The sequence below is a fragment of the Delphinapterus leucas genome, chromosome 2, assembly GCF_059928025.1.
Source record: "Delphinapterus leucas isolate spDelLeu-1000000601 "Yukka" chromosome 2, BTC_Dleu_Yukka2, whole genome shotgun sequence".
NCBI classification, from domain to species: Eukaryota; Metazoa; Chordata; class Mammalia; order Artiodactyla; family Monodontidae; genus Delphinapterus; species Delphinapterus leucas.
Window position 1 is genome coordinate 153,968,520 of NC_143130.1, and position 27,750 is coordinate 153,996,269.

The 27,750-nt window shown below is 51.6% G+C and overlaps 1 protein-coding gene across 8 annotated transcripts; it reads right to left on the reverse strand.

Moving 5' to 3' along the window:
* Positions 1–38: 38 nt before the first annotated feature.
* Positions 39–27,750, reverse strand: PGF (placental growth factor). Of its 8 annotated transcripts, none has more exons than XM_089907969.1 (8): positions 27,298–27,750; positions 26,023–26,062; positions 21,498–21,694; positions 20,615–20,691; positions 18,583–18,612; positions 18,415–18,477; positions 17,571–17,719; positions 39–15,744 (listed from the first exon to the last, which is right to left on the reverse strand). In XM_089907969.1, exons 1-8 carry the CDS (start codon positions 27,370–27,372, stop codon positions 15,617–15,619), a joined length of 759 nt encoding a protein of 252 aa, XP_089764095.1. In that variant the 5' UTR covers positions 27,373–27,750; the 3' UTR covers positions 39–15,616. The 8 variants fall into 8 exon arrangements, with proteins under 8 accessions (XP_089764095.1, XP_089764094.1, XP_089764096.1 ...); XM_089907968.1 differs by having other exon boundaries at positions 26,023–26,065; XM_089907971.1 differs by having other exon boundaries at positions 15,628–15,744; positions 17,571–17,696; positions 26,023–26,065.

The following is a 27,750-nucleotide window of genomic DNA, read 5'->3' on the forward strand; positions in this document are numbered from 1 at the left end:
CTGGGGGAGGGGGAGGGGGAGGGGGGGCGGGGAAGGGATTGGGGTGGGGGTAAAAGCTGCGAAGAGAGGAGGTCCAGAATCTCACAGGGATGCGGAAGGAGTTGCTTCAGAAATCTAGGCCGACTAAAAGCACACATGCAGCTTCCAGGACTTTTCTCATCCATTACTTCATTCATTTATTCAACTATTTAAATATTATGTATTGAGAGACTACTGTGTGGGAGGAGCTAGATGCCAAGATACCGCGACGGAGGGGACAGTCTCTGCTCATGTCTTCATGGGGTTTACAGTCTAGGGAGGGTTACAGGGATTAAAGAACTAAAGAATACAGTTGATATTTCATTCCAGTTGTGATCAGAGTTGTGAGAGAGAAGCACCACAGGGGCCATGAGGCAGCAAGGGGAGTGACCTAGTCTGGGGGTGAGAAGACTTTCGGGAGGCGGTGATATCTGAACTGGGCACACAGACCTCACCTGCACCCTAATGCTGCCTGGACTCACACTATTCTTCCCTAGTGCAATTGCTCTCTTCTAGATACCTTTTCACTCCATTCCCTTCTAATTCCCAACACCTCCTCCCCCTCACTCAGCCAAAGACCATGCTTCTTCCATCCCTTGAAAATTTAGGAACACAGACTCCTACCCTGCCTGCTATCTGCCTTCTGGCCAGGTCTGCACCCACATACCGTCTCCCCATCTCTTTCGATAGATGGCCTGTCCGAGCCCCATCAAAGGCCAACCTTCCCCTTGGGATCAATCTTGTCCCGTCACCTCCTCAAGGAACCCCGTCCGGCAATTCTCCCCTTTCTCTCCTACATCATTAATTTTTGGCTCCCACTGCATCGTTCATTCCTGTCTGAAACAAACATCATGCTGATTCTCCCATCTTGAAAACAAAACAAAAAACACTCTTGGCCTCACTTCTCTCCTATCTACCACCCCAGGTTTGCAGCAAAACTCCTCAAAAGAGATGTCTCTACTGTCTCCAGTTTCTCTTCTCCCACTCTTTCTTGAACCCACTCTTTCTTGAACCCACTCTGATGAGGCTTTCTTCCCTGACATCGCTCTGAAATAGCTCTTGGTCAACCAGGAGCTCCATGACCTCCTGGGTGCTAAACCCAATGGTCATTTCTCAGTCCTCATCTTACTTGACCTCTTAGGAGCATCTGACCCAGGTGATCACAGCCTTCTGTCCATGCAGTTTCTCCCCAGGCTTCCAGGACCCATACTCTCTATTGCCTCCCTCTCACCAGCAGCCCCTTCTCTGTCCCCTGTGATGGCTTCTTCTCTTCCAGATGTTCGAGTGTGCCAGTTTTGGGCATCTTCCTTCTCTCTGTCCTTACTCACTTGATGAGGGATTGCACCTAGTCTCATGATTTTAAGTAGTATTCTTCCATATATTGATGATTCTGTATATCTATTTACAGATACCTTATATTTTCTGTATCCCTTAGCCCTCACCTCTCTACCAGACTTAAATATTTAATAGGCTAATAAAACACCTCAAATTCAAAGAGTCCAGAACCTTGGAAAAATTATGCTGAATGAAAGAAGTCAGACACAAAAGGCTACTTACTGTAAGATTCCATCTATATATAATTTCCAAAATAGGCAAATTCATAGAGACAGAAAGTAGATGTCTAGGAAGGGGGGATGGAGAGTGGATTATAGGTATGGGTTCCTTTTGGGGGGGTCAACAAATGTTCTGGAATTGGATAGTGTGATGGTTGCACAACTCATGAATATTCTAAGAACCATCAAAGTCACATTTTAAAGAGGTGAATTTTATGATATGTGAATTTTATCTCAATAAAAAAATTATCATAATGAAAAAGAAAAAAAAACTGAACTCTTGATCCTCCCCCACCTGAAACCTTCTCCACCTAAAGCCTTTTCCACTCTTCCAGCTCCATCCTTCCCATTGCTCAGGCCAAAATTTTGGAGCCATCCTGGCTTCTCTTATTTTCTCATACTCCACATCTAATCCATTAGAATATCATCATGGTTTTTCCTTCAGAATGTATCCAGAATCTCAGCACTTCTCACCACCTCCACTGCTATGACTCTCATAGGAGCATCTTCATCTCACACCTGAGTTATCGTAGGCGATTCCTCCTGTCTTCCTGTTTCTACCCTTGCCACCCTAAAGGTGGTTCTCACCACTGCATCAGGGGGATCCTTTCAAAGCGCAGTCAGTTTCTGTCCTGTTCAAAAGTCTGCAAGGGCTCCCATCTTAGTCCAAGAAAAACTCAAAGGCCCTGCTATGACCTCTAAGGCCCTCACGGTCACCCTCCTCCACTATTTCTCCAGCTTCATCCCTTACCAGGCTCACTCACTCAGCTTCAGTCCCGGAACTTCCTCACTGCTTCTACAACCCACATGGCAATTCCCACCCCAGGGCCTTTGCCCCACTGCTGCCCTCTGCCTGGAACAGTCTGCTTTTGGATACCTACCTAGTAAACTCTGCCCCTGCTTTGAGTTGTTGCCCTGATGTCATGAGAGACCTGCTCTGGCTACACCCTCCCAACATCTCCATTTCTCCCTTGCCCTGCTCTGCTTCTTCTCTGTTGTACTCAAGACTATTGGTATGCTATCTAACTTATTTATTTTATACGTTTCTTTTCTTTCCTCCCCCCACTGTAAGATCCACATGGGCAAGACCTTTATCTGCTTTGTATCCCAGACGTATCACAGATGTATCCCAAGGGCCTAGAACAACATCTGGCAGATAGCATTGCTCAATCAATATTGGCTGGATGAGTGAATGAGCTCTAAAGAATGAGAATTAACCAGGAAAACTGTTTGAAGAGGACAGTGGAGGAGAATGTTCTGGGTAAAGAAACAGCATATATAAATGCCTTAACAAATTAAGGGAGAAAAATAACATTTACACATCAAACAGATGACATAAAAACAGTTGATAAAATTTAACACTCATTCATGATAAGGACAAACTCTTTACTTAACAAGTTCTAAACAAACTCGTGCACTTACTTCTAAACTTGATAAAGGGTTATCTACCAGAAACTTAGAGCAAACACCATGTGTAACGGTGGAGCATGAGAAGCATTCCCACAGTCCAGCTGTTCTTCTGGCATATGGAAAGATCACACTTCCCTACCTCTATGGAAGTTAGGCTTGGCCATGCGGCTTGCTTTGAAATGTCAGTGGACAGAACAGCATCCTGTCAAGTACTACAGAGTCTTTTTAGTATTTTGGAAGCTTCAAAAGCCAGTACATAATTCCTCCTGCCATAGTGATTGTGGAAGCACACGTCCATGTGCTTAGCCTCCATCAGCCTGAGTCTCTGAGAAATAACAATAAGGAACCCCTCCCTGACCCATGACTTGTGTTGAATATGAGGTGTAAATGAGAAATAAATTTTGATTGTGTTGAGCCACTAGATTTTGGGACCGTTTGTTACTGCAGCAAACCTTGACCTATCTTGAATGATACCCCAGTGCAGTCAGAAATGAGCCAAGACCTCTACTCGTCGACAATATACTGGAAGTTACAACTAACACGATAAGAAATTAAAAACAAAGAAGAGAATAAAGAAAAAAAAAAAAAAGAAGAGAATAAAGACGCAGATGAAGAGAACTGACTTGGGGACACGGGGTGAGGGGGGAAGGGGAAGCTGGGAGGTAGTGAGAGAGTAGCACTGACATATGTACACTACCAAATGTAAAATGGATGGCTAGTGGGAAGCAGCTGCATAGCACAGGGAGATCAGCTCGGTGCTTTGCGACCACCTAGAGGGGTGGGATAGGGAGGCTCAAGAGGGAGGGGATATGGGGATATATGTATACATATAGCTGATTCACTTTGTTGTACAGCAGAAACTAACACAACATTGTAAAGCAATTATACTCCAATAAAGATGTAAACAAACAAACAAGCCAAAACAAAAAAAAGAAGAGGTTTAAAGATTGGAAAGGAAGAGACCAAATTGCCATTATTTGTGATAATGTGATTACTCACCTAGAAAACCCAGAGCAACAATTAGTGAGTTAGAACGGTTCAATATTTACAAATCAAGAGAACTTTTCTATATATCAACAATAACAATTTGAAAATGTAATAATAACTTTAAAATCCCATTCATCACAGTAACAAAAACTATGAAATGCTTATGAATAAACTAATCAGAAGTATATAAGACCTTCATGGAGGAAATAATAAAATTGAAAGCCACAAAAAACGGAGAGACGTGCTGTGTTCAATAATGGAATGACTATCGTCGTAAAGATGTTGATTCTCTCCAAAATAATTTAAAACTTCAATGCAATCTCAATCAAAATACTAAAAAGACTCTGTAGTACTTGACAGGATGCTTCTAAAATCCATATGTTTATTCATTCCCTTAACAAAAACTTATGGAGGGTCTACTATGGGCCTAACCCTGTTCTAGATAGTAAGGAGATGGTGGTAAATAAAACAAAACAAAAACGCCTTCCTGGAGCTCTTTTTCTAATGGAGAAAAACAGTAGTAAAGACACAGACATACAGATACATAATATCTCATGATGATTTTACACAGTATATGAAAATGTGCAACAATAGCCCAGCCCCTTGGAAAAAAACAAATGGTGGGGGTCAGCATCTTGCCTTACCAGATCTAAAGAATTATTATAAAGCTGCAATTTTTAAAAGAGGTGACGTTGGTACACATACATAGATAAGAATAGACTAGAGTCCAAAAAAAAAAAAATTCATGTATCTAGGGGATTTGACTTAGGATAAAGAAGGCATTTCGAACCAGTGGGCTAAGGATGAATTCTTCATGAGAGGTGTCGGGACAATTGACTTAAGGAAAAAAAATTGATCTCTTCCTCATACCTTATACAAAAATAAATTCAAGTTTAAAATTCTAAATTAAAAAAAAGAGAACAACCTCAAAATTTTAGAAGAAAGTATCAAAGAATATCAGCACGATCTTCAGGTAGAAATCACCTTTTAAATATTCCTGGTGGGGAAGGATATGTGAATTAGTATATTTTGGAGGGTGATTTATCAGAACTATTTAAAATGGAAATACACATAATCTATGACCTATCAATTCCACTTCTAGACATTTAATCTAAAAAAAAAAAACACTTGCTGAGATACATAAGGATATATATGGATATTCACTGCAGCATTGCCTGCAGTATTAAAAAATTGGAAAAAATTCCAAATTTAGTATCTTGTGAAATATCAATGTAGAAATGAATTAATAAAATGTGGTATATTCATATATTGAGTTATTATTATTATTCAGCATTTTAAAGGAATGAAACAGAACTAAATCTCTGTGTACGAACATGCAAGATCTGAAAAACATATTGTTGAGTAAAAACAGTCAGTTCCTAAGAGCTACCTGCAATATGATGCCATTTATATTTATATGTTTTTTAATTTATGTATTTATTTTTTATAATTTAAAAAAAAATTTTTGGCTGCCTTGGGTCTTCGTTGCTGCGTGTGGGCTTTCCCTAGTTGCGGCGAGCGGGGGCTACTCTTTGTGGTAGTGCGCGGGCTTCTCATTGCGGTGGCTTCTCTTGTTGCGGAGCATGGGGTCTAGGTGCACAGGCTTCAGTAGCTGTGGCGTACGGGCTCAGTAGTTGTGGCTCACGGGCTCTAGAGCGCAGGCTCAGCAGTTGTGGCGCACCGGCTTTGTTGCTCCGCGGCATGTGGGATCCTCCCGGAACAGGGGTTGAACCCATGTCCCCAGCATTGGCGGGCGGGTTCTTAACCACTGCGCCACCAGGAAAGTTCTATATTTTTTATTTATTTTATTTTTTGGTTATGTGGGGTCTTAGTCGCGGCATGCAGGCTCTTCTTTGTGGCGCACGGGCTTCTCTCTAGTTGTGGCACAAAGGTTCCAGAGCTTGAGGGCTCTTCGTTGCAGCATGTGGGCTCCAGAGTGTGTGGGCTCAGTAGCTGTGGCACGCGGGCTTAGTCGCCCCACAGCATGTGGGATCTTAGTTCCCCGACGAGGGATCGAACCTGGGTCCCCTGCATTGGAAGGTGGACTCTTAACCACTGGACCACCAGGGAAGTCCCTATATTTATATTTTTAAACTACACACACAAAAAAATACTATATACGATCTATATATTATAGAGTATTAGGATTCTCCAGAAAAACAGAAACAATAAGTTGGATAAACAATAGATAGATACATAGGTGATAGATTTCTTACCGTAATAAACTGACTCGTGCAATTATGGAGGCTGAGACGTCCCATGATCTGCTGATCTGATGTCCGCAAGTTGTAGACCTAGAAAAGCCTGGCATAGCTCCAGTCTGAGTCTGAAGGCCTGAGAACCAGGAACACTGGGCATAAGTCTCCGACCAGCGTCCCAGCTCAGTCAGGCAGAGAGAGTGGATTTTCCCCTCCTTCACTTTTTTGTTCTATTCAGGCCCTCAGTGGATTGAATGACGCTCATCCACATTGGGGAGAGCAATCTGCTTTACTGAATCTACCAATACAAATGCTAATCTCATCTGGAAACATTCTCACAGACACATCCAGAAATAACGTTTAACCATATATCTGGGCACCCCATGACCCAGTCAAGCTGACACATAAAATTAACTATCACATATAGTAATAGCTAACTTCCATTCAGCACTTATTATGAGCCTGGCACCATCCCAGTCACTTAACATGGAACATCTCATATAAATCTTAATCCTACACTATTAGTTACTATTATTAATCCAGAGTTTACAGATGATAGAACTGAGGCATAGAAAGGTTAAGTAACTTGCTTAAGGTTACATAGGAAGTAGGAGCAAGCACTGGGACTCAAATCTTAGCAGTTTGGCTCCAGAACCCAACCTCTGAGCCACTATGCTGATCATATTAAGCTCGTAACAGTGGTGTTATCTAGGAAGTGGGGGAAGGCAGGGAGCGAGACTTGGGGGAGGAGCTGGGTAGTGGTCAAATAAAGCTCTGCAATACCTGTAATGTTCTATGTTTTTAAAGGGCAAAGTAAACTCGTATATTATTTGTGATAATAAATTAATTTTTAAAAATTACATATGGGGGCTTCCCTGGTGGCGTAGTGGTTGAGAGTCCGCCTGCCGATGCAGGGGACACGGGTTCGTACCCCGGTCCGGGAAGATCCCACATGCCGCGGAGCGGCTGGGCCCGTGAGCCATGGCCGCTGAGCCTGCGCGTCCGGAGCCTGTGCTTCGCAACGGGAGAGACCACAACAGTGAGAGGCCCACATACCACAAAAAAAGAAAAAAATAAATAAATTACATATGAAATATATATATATACATGAAAATATATAATTATTTTTCAGGATATAGTGATTAATGCTACAAGGAAGTAGACAGTGCTCCATAGCCTTTAATGGTGGGCTAGACCTAGTCTGACGCGGAGGGGTGTTTGGGAAACGTGCCTGAGGAGGTGTCTTTGAGCTGAGTTGTGGATGATGCATGTGTATTAGTCAGCAAGGGTAAGGAGTTGGGCGTGGGAGGGTGGAAAGACTTCCTGGCATAAGAAACTGCATGAGCAAAGGCCCTGAGGGGGGCACCACAAGTTCCCAGAACTAAGAAAAGGTAAGTGTGTTAGGCTTTAGAGAGAGAGGGGACATGGCTTGAGATGAGGCTGGGGAGGTGGACAGGGCTCTGACCTCATGGAGGCCTGTAGGCTGAGGAAAGGACTGGGAGTTTAATTCTCAGAATATTGTGTGCTGTTGGGTAGGATGAAAACTGGACACTCTGATTGGCACCATGGAAATCGCTGGAATCACTTTCGCAGGGCTGTGTTATGATAGTGAGTAGAAATGCCAAGAAAGAGACTGAAAATATAGACAAATCTCAAAACACATGGATCTAAAGCACAAGACTGGGATAGGGAGGCCCCTGGAGGGTGAATGTGCCATTGAAGTCTGGGTTTAATTCCGGCTGCTGTTGTTATTTTTATGATGGGAAAGACTTTTACACACAAAGACATATCCACAAGGACGTTCATCATAGCATTGTTTATTACAACAACAACAAAGAGAAACTAAATATCCAGCAACAGATCAAGTAATCAAATTATGGGATATCCTAGTGACGCAAAGCAATTCAGTGCTTAAAAAGCTATATCGTAGAAGAATATCTATTGTTGTGGGGAATGTCTACAACATATTAAGTTTAAGAAGCAAGTTATAACATAATGAATATATTACGATCTCATTTCGGTGTCAGGGTGTCTCCTCCACCTCCTCCTTTCTCCCTGTCTTCATGCCTGGTGGTGGGAGGAGGAGGGGGTCTTTTGACATAACGCAACATGCCCAAAATTATGCGGAGGGAAGTGATCCACTTTATCAAAAGAGAGGTTTATTTGTCTTGTGGATGCTCCATGTGGGTCCAGGATGGAGCTGGAATGTTGGGGGAGGGCAGAGGGATAAGAAGGAAGGCACTTGTGGTCCCAGCTTAGGCCAAATTTATACCAAAGCTGAAAAAAATGTATTGCTCGTTCTCTGGATTTTGGAGGAATTTGTGATAGGTTATAGGAAATATCTGGGTGGGGGGCAGAGTTTTAAAGGAAGATGTGACCGCTCACCATCAGAAACAAGAGTCTTGAGTGTACTGCTTGCTTAAGAGAGCTGTACCGGCAAAGGCATCTCTGAGCAAGGGGGAGAGGTAATCTCATATAGGCTTTGGGGAAGCGTGGAGTTCAGCGATGGGTCAACTTTCAGAGTGTTTAGGAATGGTCGACCTTTGGCTCTAGAAGCACCGTCAGTGGAGTGAGGTCGCTGCTGACTGGTTATTCTCAGAAGGGTGGGCTATGACTGATGGAGCACGCGGTTCCAGGAGCATGGTTACTGAAACAAGTGGTCATAGAAGAAGCCGGGTAGATAACTGGTGCTAAGAGTTACTTGTTACTATAGCCACATAACAATCCATCTTTTCCTAAGAGGATGGGAAGAGAAGGAAAGAGAAGGGAAGAGATGGCAGGGCAGTCTACACATACATGAAGATGAAGGGTCTCAGTGAAACAGCCCAGGTGGAGTCTTTGTGCTAGAGCTAATCCTGATTGGCCAGGACTGGTTTCTAAAGAAAGATCCCAAAGGCACCCAGAGCTTCCTGGATTTGGACTCAGAACTTGGTTGTGAGAGAAGAGTGCTATCCCCTCCTTACCTCCGCAGGTCTGGTGAGAAGTTGTATTTCCAGTGATCTGGGGTGGGGGAGGCATAGCTCCCAGGCACCCCCCTACCCTCAGGTTCCCCCCTACCCTCAGGTTCCGATTAGGCCCTCCCTCCTGAGTGATGACCTCCACGACCCCAAAGGGCTGGCCCGGGGTCCACGAGCCGATCAGAGCCTGAGAGGCCTTGGCTTCTGCCTCGCTGTGTGGCAGCCGCGGCCAGCTGTCAGCCCACTGGACCCTCCAGAGATTCTGGGGCTGGAATTCCTCGGGCAGATTTCTCACCCTCTCAGTACTTCCTTCCAGCTTGTCTGGCAAATGAAAAGACTTCACAGGCTTCTGAAGAGGACTGTGGCAGGGACAGCTTTGGGAGGGATAAAGAGCTCAAGGAGGGGCGGATATCACCATCATTACAGTCTAAACCTCAGACCCCCGCTGGGGGCGTCAGGCGGTTACATGTCTGTAAACAACCGGGGCTGCCGGCCTGGCTGTGTGAGCACAGAGGCTCCCGTTGCTGAGTGGCTCACACGGTGACTCATGGGGGGCCCGGGCTGACTGCTGGGTGGGGGTGGGGGTGGGGGAGCCGGGGCCTTAGATGGGAGAGAAGAAGGGATAGGCCTAGAGATTGGGGCTGGCGGTGGGGGACTCTCCTCTTCCAAGTCCAGTGAGGACAGGGGCTGATTCTCCAAAGTGCCTCGACGACGGAAGGTCAGTATGGCCGCAGGGCCCTCTGCCCGTCACCCAGGTAACGCCCTCTCCGTGGGAGGAATGCGGGTGGGAGGGTGCCCAGCCCCGTGGGGAAGCCCTCACCCTCCTCCCCACCGGACTGTCCTGCCTGGTGGTTGCCATGGTAAAAAGCTACCTCAGGGGCTAGAAACACACTATCTTTTTGGCCTGGAGCCCCATGGCCTGTGAGGTGGGATCCACAGATGGCTAGCAGGGACCAGGCCCTCATCTGCCTCAGTCACAGCCAGCGTCGGGGTAGGGAGAGTACACTCCAGGCTTCCCTCAGGAAAAGGAAGGGTCGGCCTTCTCTAGGAAAACAGCTGCCGGGCTCCGGTGCTGACAGAGCCGTCTTTCCACAGCAAGGCTCTGTCCTGTCACCGCCCTGTCTGGAGCCTTGGTTTCCCACCAGCGTGTGCAGAGGGGCCCGTTCTGTGGACCCACCACGCAGATGTCTGGCCTGCTTCTTAGGTTTGGAGCAGACACAGTTCTCCTCCCCTCCTGTCCTCTGCGCTCCATCCTGAGAAGAGATGATGCGGTGAGGGGTAGAGAGCACGGATTTTGGATTCAGATCTGGATTCAATTCCATTCCTGTCACTTACTGGTCAATTGTGAAATTCTGACTCACTTAACTTCCACGGCTTTGGACGCACCTGGCCCTCAGCTTCTTCATTTGCAAAATGAGGATATGGAAATGGATTATTTGTAAATTTTCTTTCAGCCTGGAATTCCAAGATCACAGTCACCCTCCTGCCTAAAACACTTCCGTGCCTCCCGCTGCTTCGCAAAGTCCTGACCCCCAGGATGGCGCCTGGGGCCCAGCCCACCTTCTGGCCTTATCCATCACTCCTCTGCTGCACCTGCCTTAAGTATCAGTCACGCTGAACCACTGGAAAAGCCCTGGCTTTTACCCTGGATTTGGGGGAGGGGGTGCCCCTCTGGGTCTTTGTTAGTGGGTTGCCTCCACCTAGAACACCTTCCCCAGCCATCTCCCCGCACTCAGGCTTGCCTATTCCTCAATGTCACTGACTTTGCAAAGCCGGCCCTGATTTTCTCCATGGGTAAATCAGCTCAGCTCAGATTTCTTTAGTAGCACTCCATCTGCCTTTGCTGAAGCTATGTGACCTTCTTTCCTTCTGTTGTGATCACCTGTGCGTATCTGATTCCTTTGACGAGTTTTTCTAGGAGCAGGGACAATGTCTTAGTTATCTCTGTGTAATCCTAGCTAATCCAGGTGTTTCACTGGGTTGGGTTTCTGCCTAAGAACATTAGGGCCTTCAACGTTAGGGCAGTGTAGCAACACTCCCCAAACCCTTCCTTCGCTCCCCATGCTGTCTTGAAGCATCAGAAGCTCCAAACAGAGCACCAAGCTCTTTCTCTAGCTCTGGCCCTGGCATCTTTGATTTCTCTCTCAGAATCGTGCCTTCTCTCTCTTAGTTCTCAGGTAGACAACTTAGTCTTTCCAGCTAAGACCTCTCTCTTTATCCTTATTTCTTCCAGAATGGGATTTTCTTTAGTAAGTGGGGACACTGGAAAGACTTTCATGTGCTAACATATTTTGCCCCTTCACACATGTATCTGCTACAAAATGCCTGGTCCTAGGAGACTCAAAAAATGTTCATGAATGAATGAATGATCGGGGTAACGAGCCCACATGCATAATTAAGACCAAACTCTACTTCTCTCCATCCCATGTGCTTCTTCCTAGACAAAGCCATCGTAATTGGTTGTCTGGATTTGCTATAGCCTTCTAGGTGGTATTTGTACCTCTGGTCTTGTGCCCTTAGAGTCCATCCTCCGCATGGAAGGCACAGTGATCTTTCAAAAATGTACATAATGCCACTTCATTCCCCTGCTTGAAACCCTCCAACGGTTTCCCTCTACATTACAACAAAATTCAAACTCCTTACCCTGCAAAGCCCTTCATGATCTGCCTACCTCTAACATCACATCTCCTGGCCCTTCCTTCCTTACTCATCATGCTCTAGCCACACTGGGATTCCTTCTAGGCTTTTGCATCAGCTGTGTTTTCTGTTCAAAGGGCTCTTGTCCTGTTTTGGAGTGATCTTCACATGACCATAACTTCACCATAAATGTCACCTCCACAGAGAGGCCTTCCGTGACCTCCTGGTCTAGAGAACCTTCCCCAAACACTATCTCATCACCTTTCCTTATTTTCCATTCAGCCCCTATTGCTGCATAGCAAACTGCCCCCAGACACTTTGTTTTTATTACATCTCATAATTCTATGGATTAGGAAATCAAACAGGGGACAGTGGGTACAGCTAATGTCTCTCTTCTCTATGGGGTCTGGGGCTTCAGCTGAGATGACTGTAATGCCTGGGAGCTGGAGCAACTGGAAGCTGGCTGCTACCCCTGCCTACATATCTATACATATCTAAATTGCTAGCTTGGGCTTCCTTCCAACATGGTGACCTCACAATAGTTGGACTGCTTACATGGCAGCCCAGGGTTCCAAGAGACCAAGGCAGAAGCTGCCAGTGCTCTTTAAAGGACTTGGAACAATTATAAAGTCCCTTCTGCTATACTCTATTGATCAAAGCAGACCCAGGTCAACTCAGATTCAAAGGAAGGGCCATCTCTAATATGCCAGAACCGTATTCTGGCAATAAGACATTTTCTCATTAATTTCTCTGTTTACATGTATAGATTGCTTATTGAGCAAACCGTGGGAGTACAAACAAACCAGTTTCTTTCTCTCATCATTGCTTGTAGATTAACTATGTTGATCCTCCTTTTCCTGTTTCTTAATAGCATCTTGGGCAGACCTTCTAATGTTCCTCCTGTCACTTTAATTTATTAAAGGTCCAGCCCCATCTAGGCTGGTCCATCCAATTTAAGACTAAGCCCTTTCTCTCCCCTGGGCAGGGCCTGGACTTGGCTCAAGGGAGCGGGGAGAGGCGTAGTCTGCCCCTGTACTCCTCTCTATTTTCCTCGCCAAAGTCCCTTTCTCTTTTTTCACAGGGTCGGGAAGGAGAAATTAGGGGAAAGTTTCTCTTAGCTGTGGCCATTTCTTCTCCAGCTATGAATGCGCCTCGTATGACGGGCGTCTAGATGCCCACTCTCGCGTGGGTGCACTGCACATTGCAGGGCTACCCCACGCACTGCTCCCTACTGCGTGCCCGTTCCAGATCTATACCTGACACCTCCACTCAGCTACTGTCCCAACCCTACGTCCACAGCCTCGAGCCTCTGGGGTTCCCTCATCTGCACGTATCCCTCTTGGGAGAACACGGGAAAGGAGGCTCATGGCCATTCACCTTCCCCTATGTCCCCCTGGAAACTCCTGCTGGAGGTGCTGAGGTGTCCCCTCTCCCCATCCTCTGTCACTCACTATTCAGTTCTCCATTCCTCCAACTCCCAGCCAGCTAGCACATGGGCTAATCTGAATGACAAATCCAGCTCCAGGGAGACGAGAAGGGGCCAGCAACCCAGGTCTCTGGTGACCTCCCCTCCTTCTCTCTCCTTTCCCCCTCCCTGGTCCTCCGCTTATGGAGACTGAGGAAGGGGATGCTGGGTGATGTTTGAGCCTAGCAGGATTACTTCAGCCATCTCTTAATAAATCCTGTAGGCAGATGTGTCCAACCCCAAATTGCTTCTTCTTTGTTTTAGAGTGTGGGATACTCAAGACCCCTTTTTCCTAAGTTATGGTCCAGTCTCCAATTTGAAAAAGAATAAAGTCCACCCAACATCCTTATTGGACCACGATTATGGTCTGTCTCTCCACTAAATACAAGATCCATGAGAGCAGGTCCTGGGAGTTTTATTTCCCACTGAGTCCTTGGTGCCTAGGACAGTGTCAGGTACACAGGTGGGGCTCCACAAATATATAAAGAGCAAAGGAAAAGGGCCCTCTAGGTCCTAAATGATTTGAAAGGACGGCCAGTGTAGTCAGGTGGACCAGTCAGCTCCTTTCCTACTGACTCCTGCTGTGAGGCTCTGGCCACGGATGCAGATTTTTGCTTCTGGCCTCTGGATGCTCCCCTGGTCTCTGTCTAGTTCTCTACAGAGGTGGCTGGTCTGGGTGGGGAGGCAGACCTCCATGGGGGTGACTTGTGAATCTGAGAGCCTTGGAGATGCTGCAAGGGCTGCGGTAGGGTCCCTGGGGCCACATCAGAGCCTAAGGGGGAGGGGTGCTCTTCTCAGTTCTCAGTCCCTCAGAGGCAACGGCTCGGAATGCGTACAGCCCAAGAGTGGAGAAGCTGGAGAGAAAGTGCGTTTCTTCTGCAAAGCGTGTCCCCCGGGGCTGGCCCACCCCTACTCTGTGATCACCAGCCAGAAGCACATTCTGACCAGACTGTCCTCCAGGGGGGCCCAGGCCTCGGTGAACAGACCACCAAGGGCCTCAGCAGGGCCTCCCCACTCCACCTACCTCACTGGAGCGTCTATGGCTTCCTTCCAAAGCCTGGGGCGGGCCCCTGCCCCCGGGCCTTGTGGCTTTGTCTGAGCAGCCTGCAATTAGAGAGAACAGGGAGCTCCCCTTCCCAAAACACAACAGGAAAACAAACACATCTTGTGGGTCAAAAGCAGAAGGGAATCAGAGAGTAAGTGTATGGGATTGAAAAAAGAAAAAAAAGCATTTTTTTCTCATTTCATGCCAAGGTGTTCAGGAGGAAGACAGGAAGACAGGAGGTCAAAGGAGGAAGAGATCAGGCAGCATCTGCCGATCCCTGCATTCAGCAGCCAGAGGGTTGGAGGTGGTGCAGTTCAGTCCCCCAGGGCCACAATCTGTGGTGCCTGGGAGCCCCCATTCACTCAGGGTCCAGAGGGTCGGGCACTGGGCTGGGTATAGGGTGGCCCTGGGGGGGAGAGGAAGGGGACTGTGCTCTTGAATTTGAGGGTGATCGGGGTGGCTGGGGTCAGGGCCTCCCAAGTTTGGGGCCAAGCCTCCATCCTGGGAACCCCTCATTATGGGAGGAGTGGGCCTCAGGGTTGTGCCTAAAGCACCTGGGAGAAGATGCCCCAGGGAGCTGCAGCAACAGGCTCGAGCTACCCCCGGGTAGCCCTGGAGCCCACGGTCCCTTTTACTTCTGTCCTGCTTCCATGTCCTGCTATTGCCCGTTGCTCTGGCCCACACACTCCCCTGGAAAGCTGTTTCCAGACTAAAATACTTTATTCAAGAGAATCTGGCTTGGTGGTCAAACAGCCACGCAGGGGCAGCTTGCTCCATGTCCAGTCTGGGGCCGCTCTTTGCCTGTGTCCCTGGGAGGGGCAGGATGGTGACGCCTTAGCCGTAAAGAACAATGTCCCAGCACAAGCAGTGGCAAGATGTGAGGCCAGACCTAGGGGACAAGGAGTGGCCAAGGCCCCCAGGCAACCACTGTTCTCCAGAGCTGAATGTTCTGATCTCCAGGGGTAGAGCTGCTGCCAGGAAGAGGGTGCAGAGCTGCTGCCTGCTCACCCTCCCAGCAGGGCCAGTGGGAGCAGGCTTCTCCACTCCCACCCCGGCCACGAGCTCCCCCAGCAAGGGCTGCTGGTCCATGCAGAGCCCAAGGCCGGGGGGAAGGCGGTGGGTCTCCAGTCCTTCCCTCTCCAGCCCCCTGGTGACCCCCGGAGCCTCTGGGGCCTGGCCTGCCCCTCACAAAGCCACACGTCTTGCTTCTTCCCAAGCTGAAGCCACATGGGTCTGTCTTCTGTCTTTCTCTCACGTTCTGTTTAAGGCACTGAATTCCTGAGGGTCCTGTCCCTCCCTGCCCCTCCTCTTGGAGGGAGTGAGTCATTCAGCAGGGATACAATTGGCTAATAAATAGAGGGCAGGTGCCAGCAGGGAGGTAACTGAGAGTGTGACGGTAATAAATACACGAGCTGGGTGTGGGGTCTCTCTCCTCCGAGGGGCTGGTTACCTCCGGGGAACAGTATCACCGCACCTGCCAGAGATCAAACACAGAAAGGGGGTATCAGCCCAGTGTGGAGGGTGGGGTCCCTCCTATGGGAGGGGGGACAAACCCAGAGGGGAAGCTTGGACAGGGAGCATGGGAAGCCTGGATCTCTGCTTGCACGAGGCCAAGAAGCATCTAGGAGCTACCCCTCACCAAGCACGCACCCAGGTGCCCAGCCCCACGCTAAGCACTCTCTCGTTTACCCTTAAAAATACCCCATGAGTAAGGCACTATCATCCTTTTGCAGATGAGGAAACTGAGGCTCAGAGAGGTTATGAAACTTGCCCAAGGTCACACAGCTAGTCAGAGACGAAGTCTACTTTGAATGCAATTTGGCTCCATGCACCAATGCCTTTGCTTACTCTGGGACAGCAGTCTTCAAACGAGGATATGGGAACCCCTAGGTGTACATGAAGATTGTCCAAGGTGTATGTACTGATGGTTTTAAAGAAATTCGTTTTCAGCCTTCCCATGTACTCTGCCTGAAAACTGTCTGCGTGAGAGGTCCGCTTCCCCCATCTTCTCCACCTGAGGTCTGCTTCCCACCATCTTGTTCCCAGTTGCCCTTCTCCCTTAGGAAGGAAGGAAGCATCCTGTCCATTCTAAATCCTGTTACAGTACTTTTCCCCAAGGTAAAAAGGATTCGAGGGGACAGTGAATAAAATAACCATCTGAGACATTGTTGTAGGCTTTGAGAAAGGAAATATGGTGACTGACTGGGTAAGCAAGTGTTTTGCAAGTGGGGTGGTTTCCAAGTCTGCTTTCAACAAAATTGAAGAACAGCTTAACCGAATTGTCAGTTAATCTGTCATGAGAAGTAATTTTTGTAGCAGATCACCTTGAGGTTTTTGGCAAACAACTTGGAAGGAGTTCAAGTGATTGAGTGACTTCCAGTCCCATTTACCTGTTCATGTGAACATGGTTTTTCAGCCTTTTCATCTACAGAAAACGATGCACAGGAATGGGATTACTATTGAATCCTGCCTCAGTCTGGCAGGAGGTAACATTCGTTACTGAGTTCATTAACTAATTGAAAAGAATTAGCTGCATCCATCTCATTGAGGTGCATTCCCAATAAGATTGATCGTACTTTTGCGTTTAGCATCTAGTAAAATATGATGTATTTGTGCTGTTTTGATCAGTTGCTACTAATAATAATCATTGTGATAATTCATTCCAAGAGAAAATTGAATTTCGAGTTTTCTGCTCACAGAAAATTTTAAATAATTCAAACCATTGTTGTGGCAGATAAATATGACAAGGTGATACATAAAAGACATTTGAATATTAAAAAAAATACTACATTAGGCTGAAATTCTGTGGGGAAAGTAAAATGGAAAGACAAGTTCAAGGAAAAAAGAAGCAATGGAAACATTCAACTATCAAAGGAGAGTGTTCATATATTTTTTTTTTGTTGATGTTGTTCAGGTTTTTAAGAGTGGATGATGGTATTAAATTAGGATGGCTTATTCCACGGGGTACATTTGGAGAGTGATATAATGGCTTTATATTAAAATATTAATATTCATGATAGGCCAGAAGTTACATCCTTTGCAACTATTTACAATTTTGATGAAAAAGTTCAATGTCAACTTAAAAGTGAACAAGGGAGCACATGAGTTTCTGAATTTCTTTCAAGAGATTCCCAAATGAAACGTTTGAAGACTGCTGCCCTAGCAGATAGAGGACAGGCCGCTTTCCATCTGGGGCTGCCCAGCTGGGGAGCCCCGCACTGACTACACTGCCAGCTCCTCCCCCAGTCGCTGCTTGGGCCCAGGGGAGAAATTAGTGCCATGTGCCTGCAGAGGACCCACCCAGAATCCTCCCCAGCATCCCTATCTTCACAGAGTGGGGTGGAAGTCTCCGCTCGTGCAGGGTTGGGCTCATGGGGTAGGACTTGGTCAGCCCCAGTCCCATGGCATGAAATGATTTCCTGAGTCCTGTTGGTGGAAGGAGACAGGCCCTGAAGGAGAACCGTGGTGTGACTGAGTTACTGTGCATGATGAAATACTTTATTTTTACTCTTTACTCTCACAGATTTGGGTTTTCCCTTCTCTAATCCTGCTCTCCCAACACTCAGGCTTGGACTCCAGCTTAGTCCTCCGGATGTGAAGCCAAATGGGCAGGTAACATGGAGAGGGAAAGGGAAGCGAGTGGACCCCAAGGCTCCCTGGGAGGGTGGAAGAAATATTGGTCTGGGAGCCGGTGAGGGGCTACACCTTCCCCAGGGCCACCAGGAGGTAGCCCTGGCTGAGTTTTTGGACGTTTTAGCACTAGAATGTAAGCCCTGTAAGAGCAGGAATCTTGTTGGTTTGCCCACTGACGTACCTGGCATACAGTAAGTGCTTAGTAAATGTAGACCGACTGAATGCTTGGTGGACCCCCTGGCCCTTCATTCTACACACAGAGAAAAACTTGGCTCAGAGAGGTGACGTGACCCGCTCAAGGCCACACAGAAACTTAAAGCTAAGCCAGGACAAGAAGCAAGGCTTCCTGGTTCCTGTCCTGGTTCACCTGAGGCTTCCTAGGCCCTAGAATCTCTAGGTTGTGGCCCCCGACCACTGGCTTTGTCCCTCCCCGACCACTGACCCTGCTGGCAGGGTTGGGCTCCCCTCTGGCCCAGCCTCCTTGCCATCCCTGGGCCCCCCGCGCACTCACAGGTGGCAGTCTGTGTGTCTCTGCTTCTCTCTCTTCCTCTTCCCCCTGCCCTTGGGTCTCCTCCTGTAATAAGCCAAAAGCATCAGGACAGAGTGGCTGGGGGCCCCCATGCTAGGACAGGGGCTGGCAGGCCTGAGAACAGCCCGGTGCCCCAGCCAGGCTGCTTACCTTTCTGGCTTCATCTTCTCCCGCAGAGGCCTGGGAAAACAGAGAGGAGCAGGGGAGAATCAGGAAAGCAGTAAGCGGGGGCTCCCGGCCCCGCTAAGCCCCCTCGGACGTCACTGGCGCTGGTCCTGTAGTTGGCACTGAAGCCACTAGGGGGTAGCATGGAGCTAGTTAGGGAGAGATGCCCAGAGGCCTTGGGGCTTCCACTCCCACGCTAGCCTCTGGTGACCCCACCAAGAGAGGTGTGAATGCCCTCTTCGGGGTCCTCTCCACACCCTCTGCTCTCCTCTGCCTCTTGGCATCAAATCTGGGGAATGAGTCTGCTCTCTGCTGCCTTCCTCTGTTCACTTCCTTCCCTCGCACCTGCCCTTCCTTCCAGGGTGCCCTCTGGGAGTTTCCTCGCTGACAGTGAATGAGGGGCAAGGCCACCTGTCAGGTGGACATCGCGCCAACCCCCACCCTGAGGATGTGCGACGGTGCAGGCAACATCAGGGGGCCAGGGTGAAGGGTGGGGTGAGGGGAGCTGATTGAAAGCCCCACAGTCACCAGGCTTGTCCTGGCTCTGCCTCCGGGCGCTGTGGCTGTTGACCCAGAAGAGAGAAGAAAGGTGGCCCTGTTGTCCAGCCCTCTGGAAGGGGACAGGGCCTCAGTCTCCCCTGGGAGCCAGAGTGGGGGCATGGGCCAGCGTGGCGACAGCAAGCTTTGAGGTCAGGGAAGACTCCTTAGGCTGGCCATCTCCCTTGGGAGCCAAGGCAGGGTACCAGCGCCTCCTGGGACTGCCTGGTCGTGTCTCTGCCATCTGGGACCAGTCAGAGACACTCTTGGACCCTCAGTCTTCTCATCTGTCTGCCCCAACAGAGAGGCTGTGAGGGCAAAGGTGATGTGGAAGGTGAAAGGTCACTGTCAAGCACTGTGCCCGGGAGGGTTTGTTACTGAACTGTTGTATGGCCAAGCCCTGGCAAGGGGGGACAGGGGGAAACAGATTGGGGCAGGGCCTCTAACAGTGGTACAGATCCAAGAGGGGTGGCCAGAGCCCAGGACAGTAGGCAGGACCAAGCCCAGGGCAGTACTGGGGCTCCTGGAGAGTGTGGTAACGGCCACGAGAGGTAGCAAGAAAAAGGGCAAGCTTAGGGGTTAGACAGGCTGGGGTTCACTCACTAGCTGTGGCAAATCATGTAACCATAGCAAGCCTCAGTTTCTTCATCCGTAAAATGGGACGACAATGGTACCTATCTCCTAGGGTTGTTAGGTGAGCTGGGACTTGGTCTCTCTTGCTCACCACTGTATCCCAAGGAGCTGGGACAGTGCCTAGCATACAGTCGGTGCTCAATGGATGTTTATTGAATAAATGAGAAAACACAGTCAGGTGCCTAATGCGTGGCGAGGCACAGAGGAGATGCACCATAAATGGTGGTCCTCCCCCTCTTCCTGCCCCAGGATAGGGCTCAGGACCTCTTGTCTGGTGTCTCCACCCATGGCCCAGGGGTACCAGGAGAGCACCTGAGCCCATTTCTCTCTTCCCTGAGCCTGGTTGGCAGTGCCAGGCCTGCTGCTCCTGGTAACTAATGCTCAGAGTACCCTGGGCACCAGCAGCAAGATGTGCTGGTGACAGGCTCTCCCGGGTGGGGGAGCGACTTTAAAGAAAGCTCCTTCCCTCTGCCCCTTCCCTCCCACCAGGGCTTGTCCGTCTCTGCGCGCCTCAGCCAGTTGACCCCTCCCGTGGGCACCAGCCTGGCCTAGAACTAAGTCCAGTCACTTCTTCCAGGGCCGTGGCAGCTGCCTCCCAGCTTGAGGAGGGAGATGGCGTGCCCTGAGCCTGGCAAGTTTGGGAGGGACCCTGGCTCCCTCCATCCCTGTGGTTTCTCAGCAGCTATGGTCCAGCTCCCTGGGCAAAACCGGCTGATGGGGAGACACAAGCAGCTGCCACTGGTCGCCGATTTCCCTGGCCTCCCTCAACCAGGAAGCAGGGAGGGGCAGCCCCTGGCTGAAGCTGCCAGGCTCGTGGGGGCTGCCCCTGCCACACCCGAGGACCCACCTGCACTCGCAGCGCACATGCTGAGAGAACGTCAGCTCCACGTAGGAGGGCCGGTCCCCAGAGCGGATCTTCAGGAGCTGAGGGGAGAGGAAGGTTGGGTGACTGGATTGGGGGTGGCCTGGGGTTTCCAATACTCCCTCCAGCCTCCCCTTGCATGAGGACCAGGTTCCCTATTTCCCACCAGCCTTTCCCACACCCTCATTTCGCTTTGAGTGTGGGGCAAATAGCCCTCCCACCTGCATGTGGAGCTGAGGGAGGCCCCTGTCCCTCCCGTCCCAGGGCCACCAGCATAGCAATAGTGTAGGAAGGGGGCCCCTGCTCTGGAGGCAGCGAGACCTATGTTCAAAGCTTGGCTCTTCCACCTGCTGAGCAAGTGAAATAACATCTCTGAACCTCAGGTTCCTCATCTGTGAAATGGGAATATCACTTGGCTCCAAGGATCGAATGTTGAGGTAACACTTCTGAAGCACCTAGCATAGTGCTTGGCATTATTCAACTAGTGCTCAAAAAACCACTGTAGGTGTGAGTGTGTAAGAAGGCTCAGGACATGAAATGCCAAATGTCCCTGGTATAAACAGGGACATCTTGAATCCGAACAGATTTCTTTTCCAACCTCAACCAGATATGCTAGGTCCTGGGGCAGGGCTAAGCCAGAGGCTGAGAAAGCTGGTAAGGGAGGAGGTGAGGGGGCTCAAAGCTGGGGCAGGGGTTCAGGAAGGAGGGGCACTGTGGTAAGAGGATAGGCCTGGGCATAAGTCCCAGTCCTGTGATCCTGGCCTGCCCTCCTTCCCTCCCGGGCCCCCTCGGGGGCAGGTTCTGTGGTCCTCTGAGCAGCATGCGGACAGAGGTGCAGGCCCGGACACGAGGAGGAGAGCCTGCTTACCTGCATGGTGACATTGACCGTCTCCACTGGAACACAGTGCAGGTTCTCATCACCACAGCAGCCCGTGCAGCGCAGCAGGGAGACGCAGGACGGGCTGAACATGTGCTCAACCTCGCCGGGGTATTCAGACACGATGTCCACCAGCCTCTCCAGGGCCCGGCAGTAGCTACGGCCCCACACTTCCTGGAAGGGCACCACTGCGAGGAGGCACAGACAGCTGCGTCAGGCCAGGAGGGGCCTGCTCCTTGAAGCCCAGGCCCTGCGGGTCCTCCCAGGTTCAGCCCACACTCCCTCCTCCAGGAAGCCCCCAGCCTATGTGAGCTCCCCCGGCTCTGAACTCCTGATGTGATCCCTCTGGGATGACAGCTGGACCTCCAGCTCGTCTGCCGGATGGAAATCCCAGTGGAACGCAATTTCTCAGTGTCTTGAGCTCTCAGCTCTATTCTCAACTCAGGGGCCCGCATCTGCCTCGGTGCCTTGAAGCTTCGAGGAGCGTGCTCTGGCAGCTCCCCAGGCCCTCTGGATCTTTCTTAGCCCTGACCTGGTGCTTCCTCAGTCTTGGGGAATTGGCAGAAAACAGTCAGTTCTGCAAGACTGGCTTGCAGAGTCCCACAGGGAGGGTTAGCCTTCCCCTTAGTCCTTGTTTCCTGCCCACACTGGGCCAGCTCCTCTGCCTGGTGGCCAAGACTGCAGTCAGCAACATGCCCCATTCCCGTGCTCCATTTCGGTCAGGCCACCCTCGTGAGAGCTCGGGGCCACATCATCCTAATTCCCACTTGAGGTCCATGCTCCTTGCCCCCTTCTCGTTTCTAACCAAATAAAGCCCACTTCCCACTTCCCCAGGCCCGCCTCCCTTCCTCCTCTCCGAAGCCTTCTCCTACTTGTCCAGCGTGAACAGATGTTCCTTTTTTGAGCATAACTCAGCCCCAAGGGCTTGCCTTATCTCCGTCACTGGTGGCTCTTATCTTTTTTACAAGCAAGTTGAGGCTCCTTGAAGACACGGACCCAAGCACCCAGTAAACACAGGCTAAGTAATTACTGATTGATTAGATGAGAATTCGCTGAAGGTTATCAGGGACATCCCTGACCCCCACGATGTCCTGGTGGTCTTGACCAGGAACTTCTGGGGGCTGATCTGGAGTCTCTCAAAAGACGTTGCTCCTTCAGGGGAGGGCCTGGGGCCTGGTCCCAAACAGAGGCTCACAGGAAGTGAGTAGCCAGAGCCAGGAGACCTGGCTTCTAGCCCTGGCCCTACACTGGCTGTGTGACCTTGGGGCGGTCACTTCACCTTTCTGGGTATATCAGTTTCCTCAGCTGAGGAAAAAGAAGAAGTTTGGGAATAGATGGTTGCTAAGGGCTCTCCCAGATCTGACAGGCAGTCTGTGATTCTGTGCACACAACCCAGCCCAGCTGTGAGACCGTGAGCAGAGACACATCTCCAGTCCTGGGTCATCCTGCCCTGTACCTGGTGGTCATCCTCAGCTGGTGGGGGAGGACAGGGAAGCTGGGCCACCTGGGGACGCTGCAGCCTCTGCCCTAGGGCAATGGCCTCTCCTAGCAGCCCCTCACTACCTTCCATGTAGGTAGGCAGAAGGGGCTGAAGTCCATTCTACTGAGCCTACGAGGACGTGAGTCTCAGGGTAATCTCAGAGGAAAAATAAACTTCAGCCCTAGCAGAGGCCCTCGGGAAAGGCTGCAAGCTGGTGGAAAATACCCAAGAGGCAGTGTGTCCACGTGGAGCTGGCTGAAGCGGCCACAGAGCAATAAACTGTGCTTATCTGAGCGTCTGCTGCTCCATTCTGCCCTGTCTGCTTAGGGGGCACTAGGGCTGGGCCCAGGGACGGGAGGGAGACCAGAGACCTCCCTGATCCTGCCTCTCCAGGCCACTGGGTCACTCTCTCTGGACCCAAGTGGGAAACAAGGCCCTCTCCTCCAGGTCAGCCCAAAGCCCCAGGGAAGCCAGCCTTTGCAGGGAGAGGTCAGAGGAGCACCTCCCTATTGTAACTCTGTGAGTGCGTGTTTAGTCTAAAACCTTCATAAGCACTACACAACTCTGAACATTTAATCTCTGCCTCGGAAAACATAAATAACAGCAGAGGGATAGCCAGCTGCCAAAGTGCCACAGAAGGTTCAGGGTCCCGCCCCGGGACCAGCCATCAGGGAGGGGGAGGGCAGCAGAGAAGGGGCACCCCGTCCCCCTACCATCCCGCAAGCAAACTCCACCCAGCTGGGCCATGGGGCCACCGCCAGGTTAAGCAGAGCCGCAGGGCCTAGGAGGCAGAAGGGATTTCCTTTCCCCTCACCCACCATGCAGACTGCAGCAACAGGACCCAGTCTCCGGGGCCCTGAAGCCCACCGCTTTCTGGGCCTCATGGCCGGATGGTGTTGGGAGAGGGCTGAGAAGGAGGTGGGCTGGGCCTGGTTTACCTGGCAGACACCAGGAAAGGGGGCAGCTCATTCCTGGGGCTGCTGTCTGGGTGTGTGGGAGAAACAGAGGGGGCTGGGCGAGGGGTTGGCTGAGGGAGTGCTATGACCGCCCCCAGCTGTGGGCTGAGCCCCTCAGCAAAGAGCTCTGCTCAGCTGCTCCTGAGGGCACTTCCTTTGGCCCCAGACCTGCTCAGAGGCCGGGGTGCGGGGAGAGGAATGGGAGGCTGTGGCCGAGGCAGGCGCCTGGCTGCTCCCAGAGCCAAAAAGTGGGCTCTCGGCTCTCTTGCCAGCCCTTGGGTGAGCCTCCCGTCTGGCTCCAGCTGCCTACCACCCAGGACAGAGGAGACCCCAGATGGGAAGTGTTTCATCCTGAGAGCAAGCTCCTGGGGGGGGCCACTGGGAGGGTGGGGGGACCGGGCTGGGCAGAGCCACTGGCCACCAGCCCGAGCCCAGCAGGTATCCTCTTGGTGGTCACCGGTGGGGCACACACCCAGCCTGTGGCAGTGGACACCCTGCTCAATGCCTGCTCAGCTGTGAGCCGTGGGGAGGCTCGGTGCCACGCACTCCAGCTCTGTCACATGTACTGAAGAGTGTCCAAGGCTTTAGGTGACCCCAAGGGCCTCTGTGAGCCTCAGAGCCTTCATCTATAAAACGTGGAGAATACGAGTGCCTTCCTAGTTCACAGCTTGTGGCAGAGTTATAGTAAATGCCTGATAATATTACCATGAATAGTAATTGTAAAAAATCAACGTCTGTGGCTGCAAAGCACAGACCATTCTGTCTCTTGTCTGGTGTTAGGAGGGGATGGCATTTTCAGGATTTTGATAACTGGGGTCCAAAGCTCTTTCCCTGGTCATGATACAGGCTCCCTAATTGATCAGGATGACAGGTGAGCTGTCCTAATGGATCGACACTTCCCGGGTCCCTCCTCACTCGGGTCCCTGGGAGATATATACTCCTGTGTCTCCTCCGTGGAGTCAGAGAATCCTACAATCTGAGAAAAAGAACCTTAGATATCATGTAGTTTAATGCTCCCATTTTATAGATGATGAAACTGAGGCTCAGACTTCTTTGATAGCTGTTATCTGAAATATACTAAAAGCATCAAAAAGGCCATGGGGTGGAGGTAGGTGATGGGTCTCTCTCCAAATCCCAGAGAGAATATATTGTGCCAATCCCAGAGGGCAAGCAGGGGGAGGGAGAGGATATCAATGAAATCAACGTCTGCTACCACCCCCACCTTCTCAGTGCCCAAGGGGCCTGGGACTCAGCCGTCAGAGCATGGCCAGGCCCAGGAGAGGCTGGCTACCAGGCAGTAGAGGGAGGGTGTTCCCAGCTCACAGAGGTCACCACGCGTGTGCATGTGCACGTCCCTACATGCTCCCTTTCTTCCGTGGGAAGTGGTGTGTGGCCTGGCTGCACGTCTTGGAGAGGCAGGGAGGGAGGGGCAAGGCAGGGGGCCTGGCATGGGCCTCCTGCCTTCTGCACGTATGTCTCTTTGGCAAATTGTCTCACCCTTTGAAGATTCCCTCTTGATGCAACCCTGGGTGGGGAGTGGAGGGGCCAGGGAAGGCACAACTCATTCTGTCTGTTTGTAATCAATGGAAAGGCCTCGTCAGGTCCCTGAAGCTCCTCCAGGGCTGGCTGCTGGGAAGGTCCTCTTGCCCCTCCCTGGTCCTCTTGACTGCTGGACCACTGCATCCAGCTCATAGACCCCCAGCCTGGCCCTTGGCACTCATTGCCTGCACTGCCCTCCAAGACCCCATCTGCCCCCCTTACATCATGCTGGGAAGGGGCTCTGATGAACCCCAACCTGACGAATCCTGGGTAAACGGGCCCCAGCCCTGTTCTCTGTGCGACGGGTGACCCTGGCCCAGGAAGACACCTCTCTAGGCCTCTGGGTCACAATGGGGGGATCTCTCAGGCCCTGCCAACTCTGTCGGCCAGGGCGTCAGCCAGCTTGCAGACTCTCCCCAGCTCAGTATCAGCCTGCACCCACCCTTCCCATCCTCTGCAGAGGCCCAGGAGGTGAGGACTTGGAGAGCTGTGCACCCGCCCCTCCAGCCCCGCCCCCACCCCCTGGGCCCAGGCAGCTTACCTTCCACCTCTGACGAGCCGTTCGCAGCAGACAAGGCCCACTGCTGTGGACAGAAAGGTGCAGAGATGAGGGGGACCACCTTGGGCCTCTGCGCTCTGGGGCCCAGTGTGTCGGTAAGATCATAGAGGCCCCTCTGACTCTGAGCTCCTTCCCACCCGCTGCACACGCTCTGCCCTGTCTCACAGATGGCTCCTTCCAGGTGCAACGAGAAAAACTCAAGGGACCCTGGGTGGGTCCCATGGGTCCCACCCCCTCTCTGGCCTCAGTTTCCTCATTTAGAAAGGGTGGGAGGCTGGAAGCTTTTGGAGACCCTTTGCCTGCTCTGTCCCAAAGATCTGGCGATCCTTTGGGGTCTCCCTTCTACCCAGCCCCCAGGCAGCCCTGCTGGGCCCTGTGCAGCTCGCCTTGGCTGGGTGCCAGAGCCCAGGGGGAGGCGATCAGCTGGTGAGAGCCGAGGCGCTGGAGCGGGTGGCGCCAGGAGCCGGTGCTGCCGGTAAAGTGACACCTCTGACCAGCCCTGCAGCAGGCAAGCGGGCGGCGGGTGGTATGGCCCTTCCGCCCCGTGGAACTGCCCAGCCCACCCACTTCTGGGCTGGGGCTCGGGACTCCCAGGGCAGTGGGACAGCGCAGTGGGAAGGGAGCTCATTGGCTTTGTCAGGATTTCGCTGCCCAAGCTGGCTCACAGCCAGACTCACCCAGCTCCTGGGAAAAGGGCCCTGCTCACTTCCCCAGGCCCTGCACTCAGGACCTCCAGCTGCCCATCCGGGAGAGAGGGCACAGTGGGACCCTTGTCTTGCCCCCAGCCCACCCAGGAGCCCTGGGCTCAGCCTGGAGCCTTGGTGGGGGGTAGGGCCCAGCCTCCCCACCAGTAGTCTTTTCAGCCGGCTTTCCCCCCACCAGGCCAGGTCAGAGGTCCTGGGGGTGCCTGCCTGGTCACAGGGCCTCGACCCTGACCACAAGGCCAGGGACCCGCCTGGGATTAGTGGAGAGATGCTTTTAGCAAAGCCACCAGGGCTCCAGGGGCCAGACAGGAAACCTCCCTCCCTTCCCTGTGGCTTCCCTGCCCCCGCCAAGACAGACCCCGGAGCTGAGGTCTGGGACAGCCCAGCCTGCGGACTCCTCCCAGACGACGTGGTCCAGCCTGGCTCGTGGGAAGTGTGTGGACATCCTTGGAGGTGCTGCTCCCGGGAGTGGGTCTGTGATTTCAGAGCCCCCTGTTCCCAGTGCTGGGGGTGGGAAGATCAGGGAAGCCAGGCTGGGGGGTGGGGATCTTACCTGGGGGGGCACAGCAGGCAGGGCCAGCCCAGCCAGGAGCTGCAGGAAGCAAGTGAACAGCCTCATGGCAGGCATCTTCTCAGACGTACCAAGCCAGGGGGCTCCAAGGGAAAACCACCATGCTCGTACCCCGGGGGAGCCCCTGGCACAGAAGGACAGGAGCTGAATGGGGGGCTGGGTGCCCCCCCTCACTGCTGCCCCGAGGTCCCTGTCGGTGGCCCGAGCATCCTCTAGAAGCCCTGGGGATTCTGGAGCCCGCAGGTAAGGCTGCGGCTGGGGCACCTGGTGCGGAGGGCCCGGCAGGGCCGGTCGGTGTGGGGCAGGCGGGTCCCTGAGGAGGGTCCGTCGGGCGCCCGGCGCGACCCCAGGTCCTCTCGTGGCTGGCGAGTGAAGATGCAGTTTCTTCCTCAGACAGCAGCTCCCTTCTGGGACTGAAGCTTGTCGGCCGCTGGG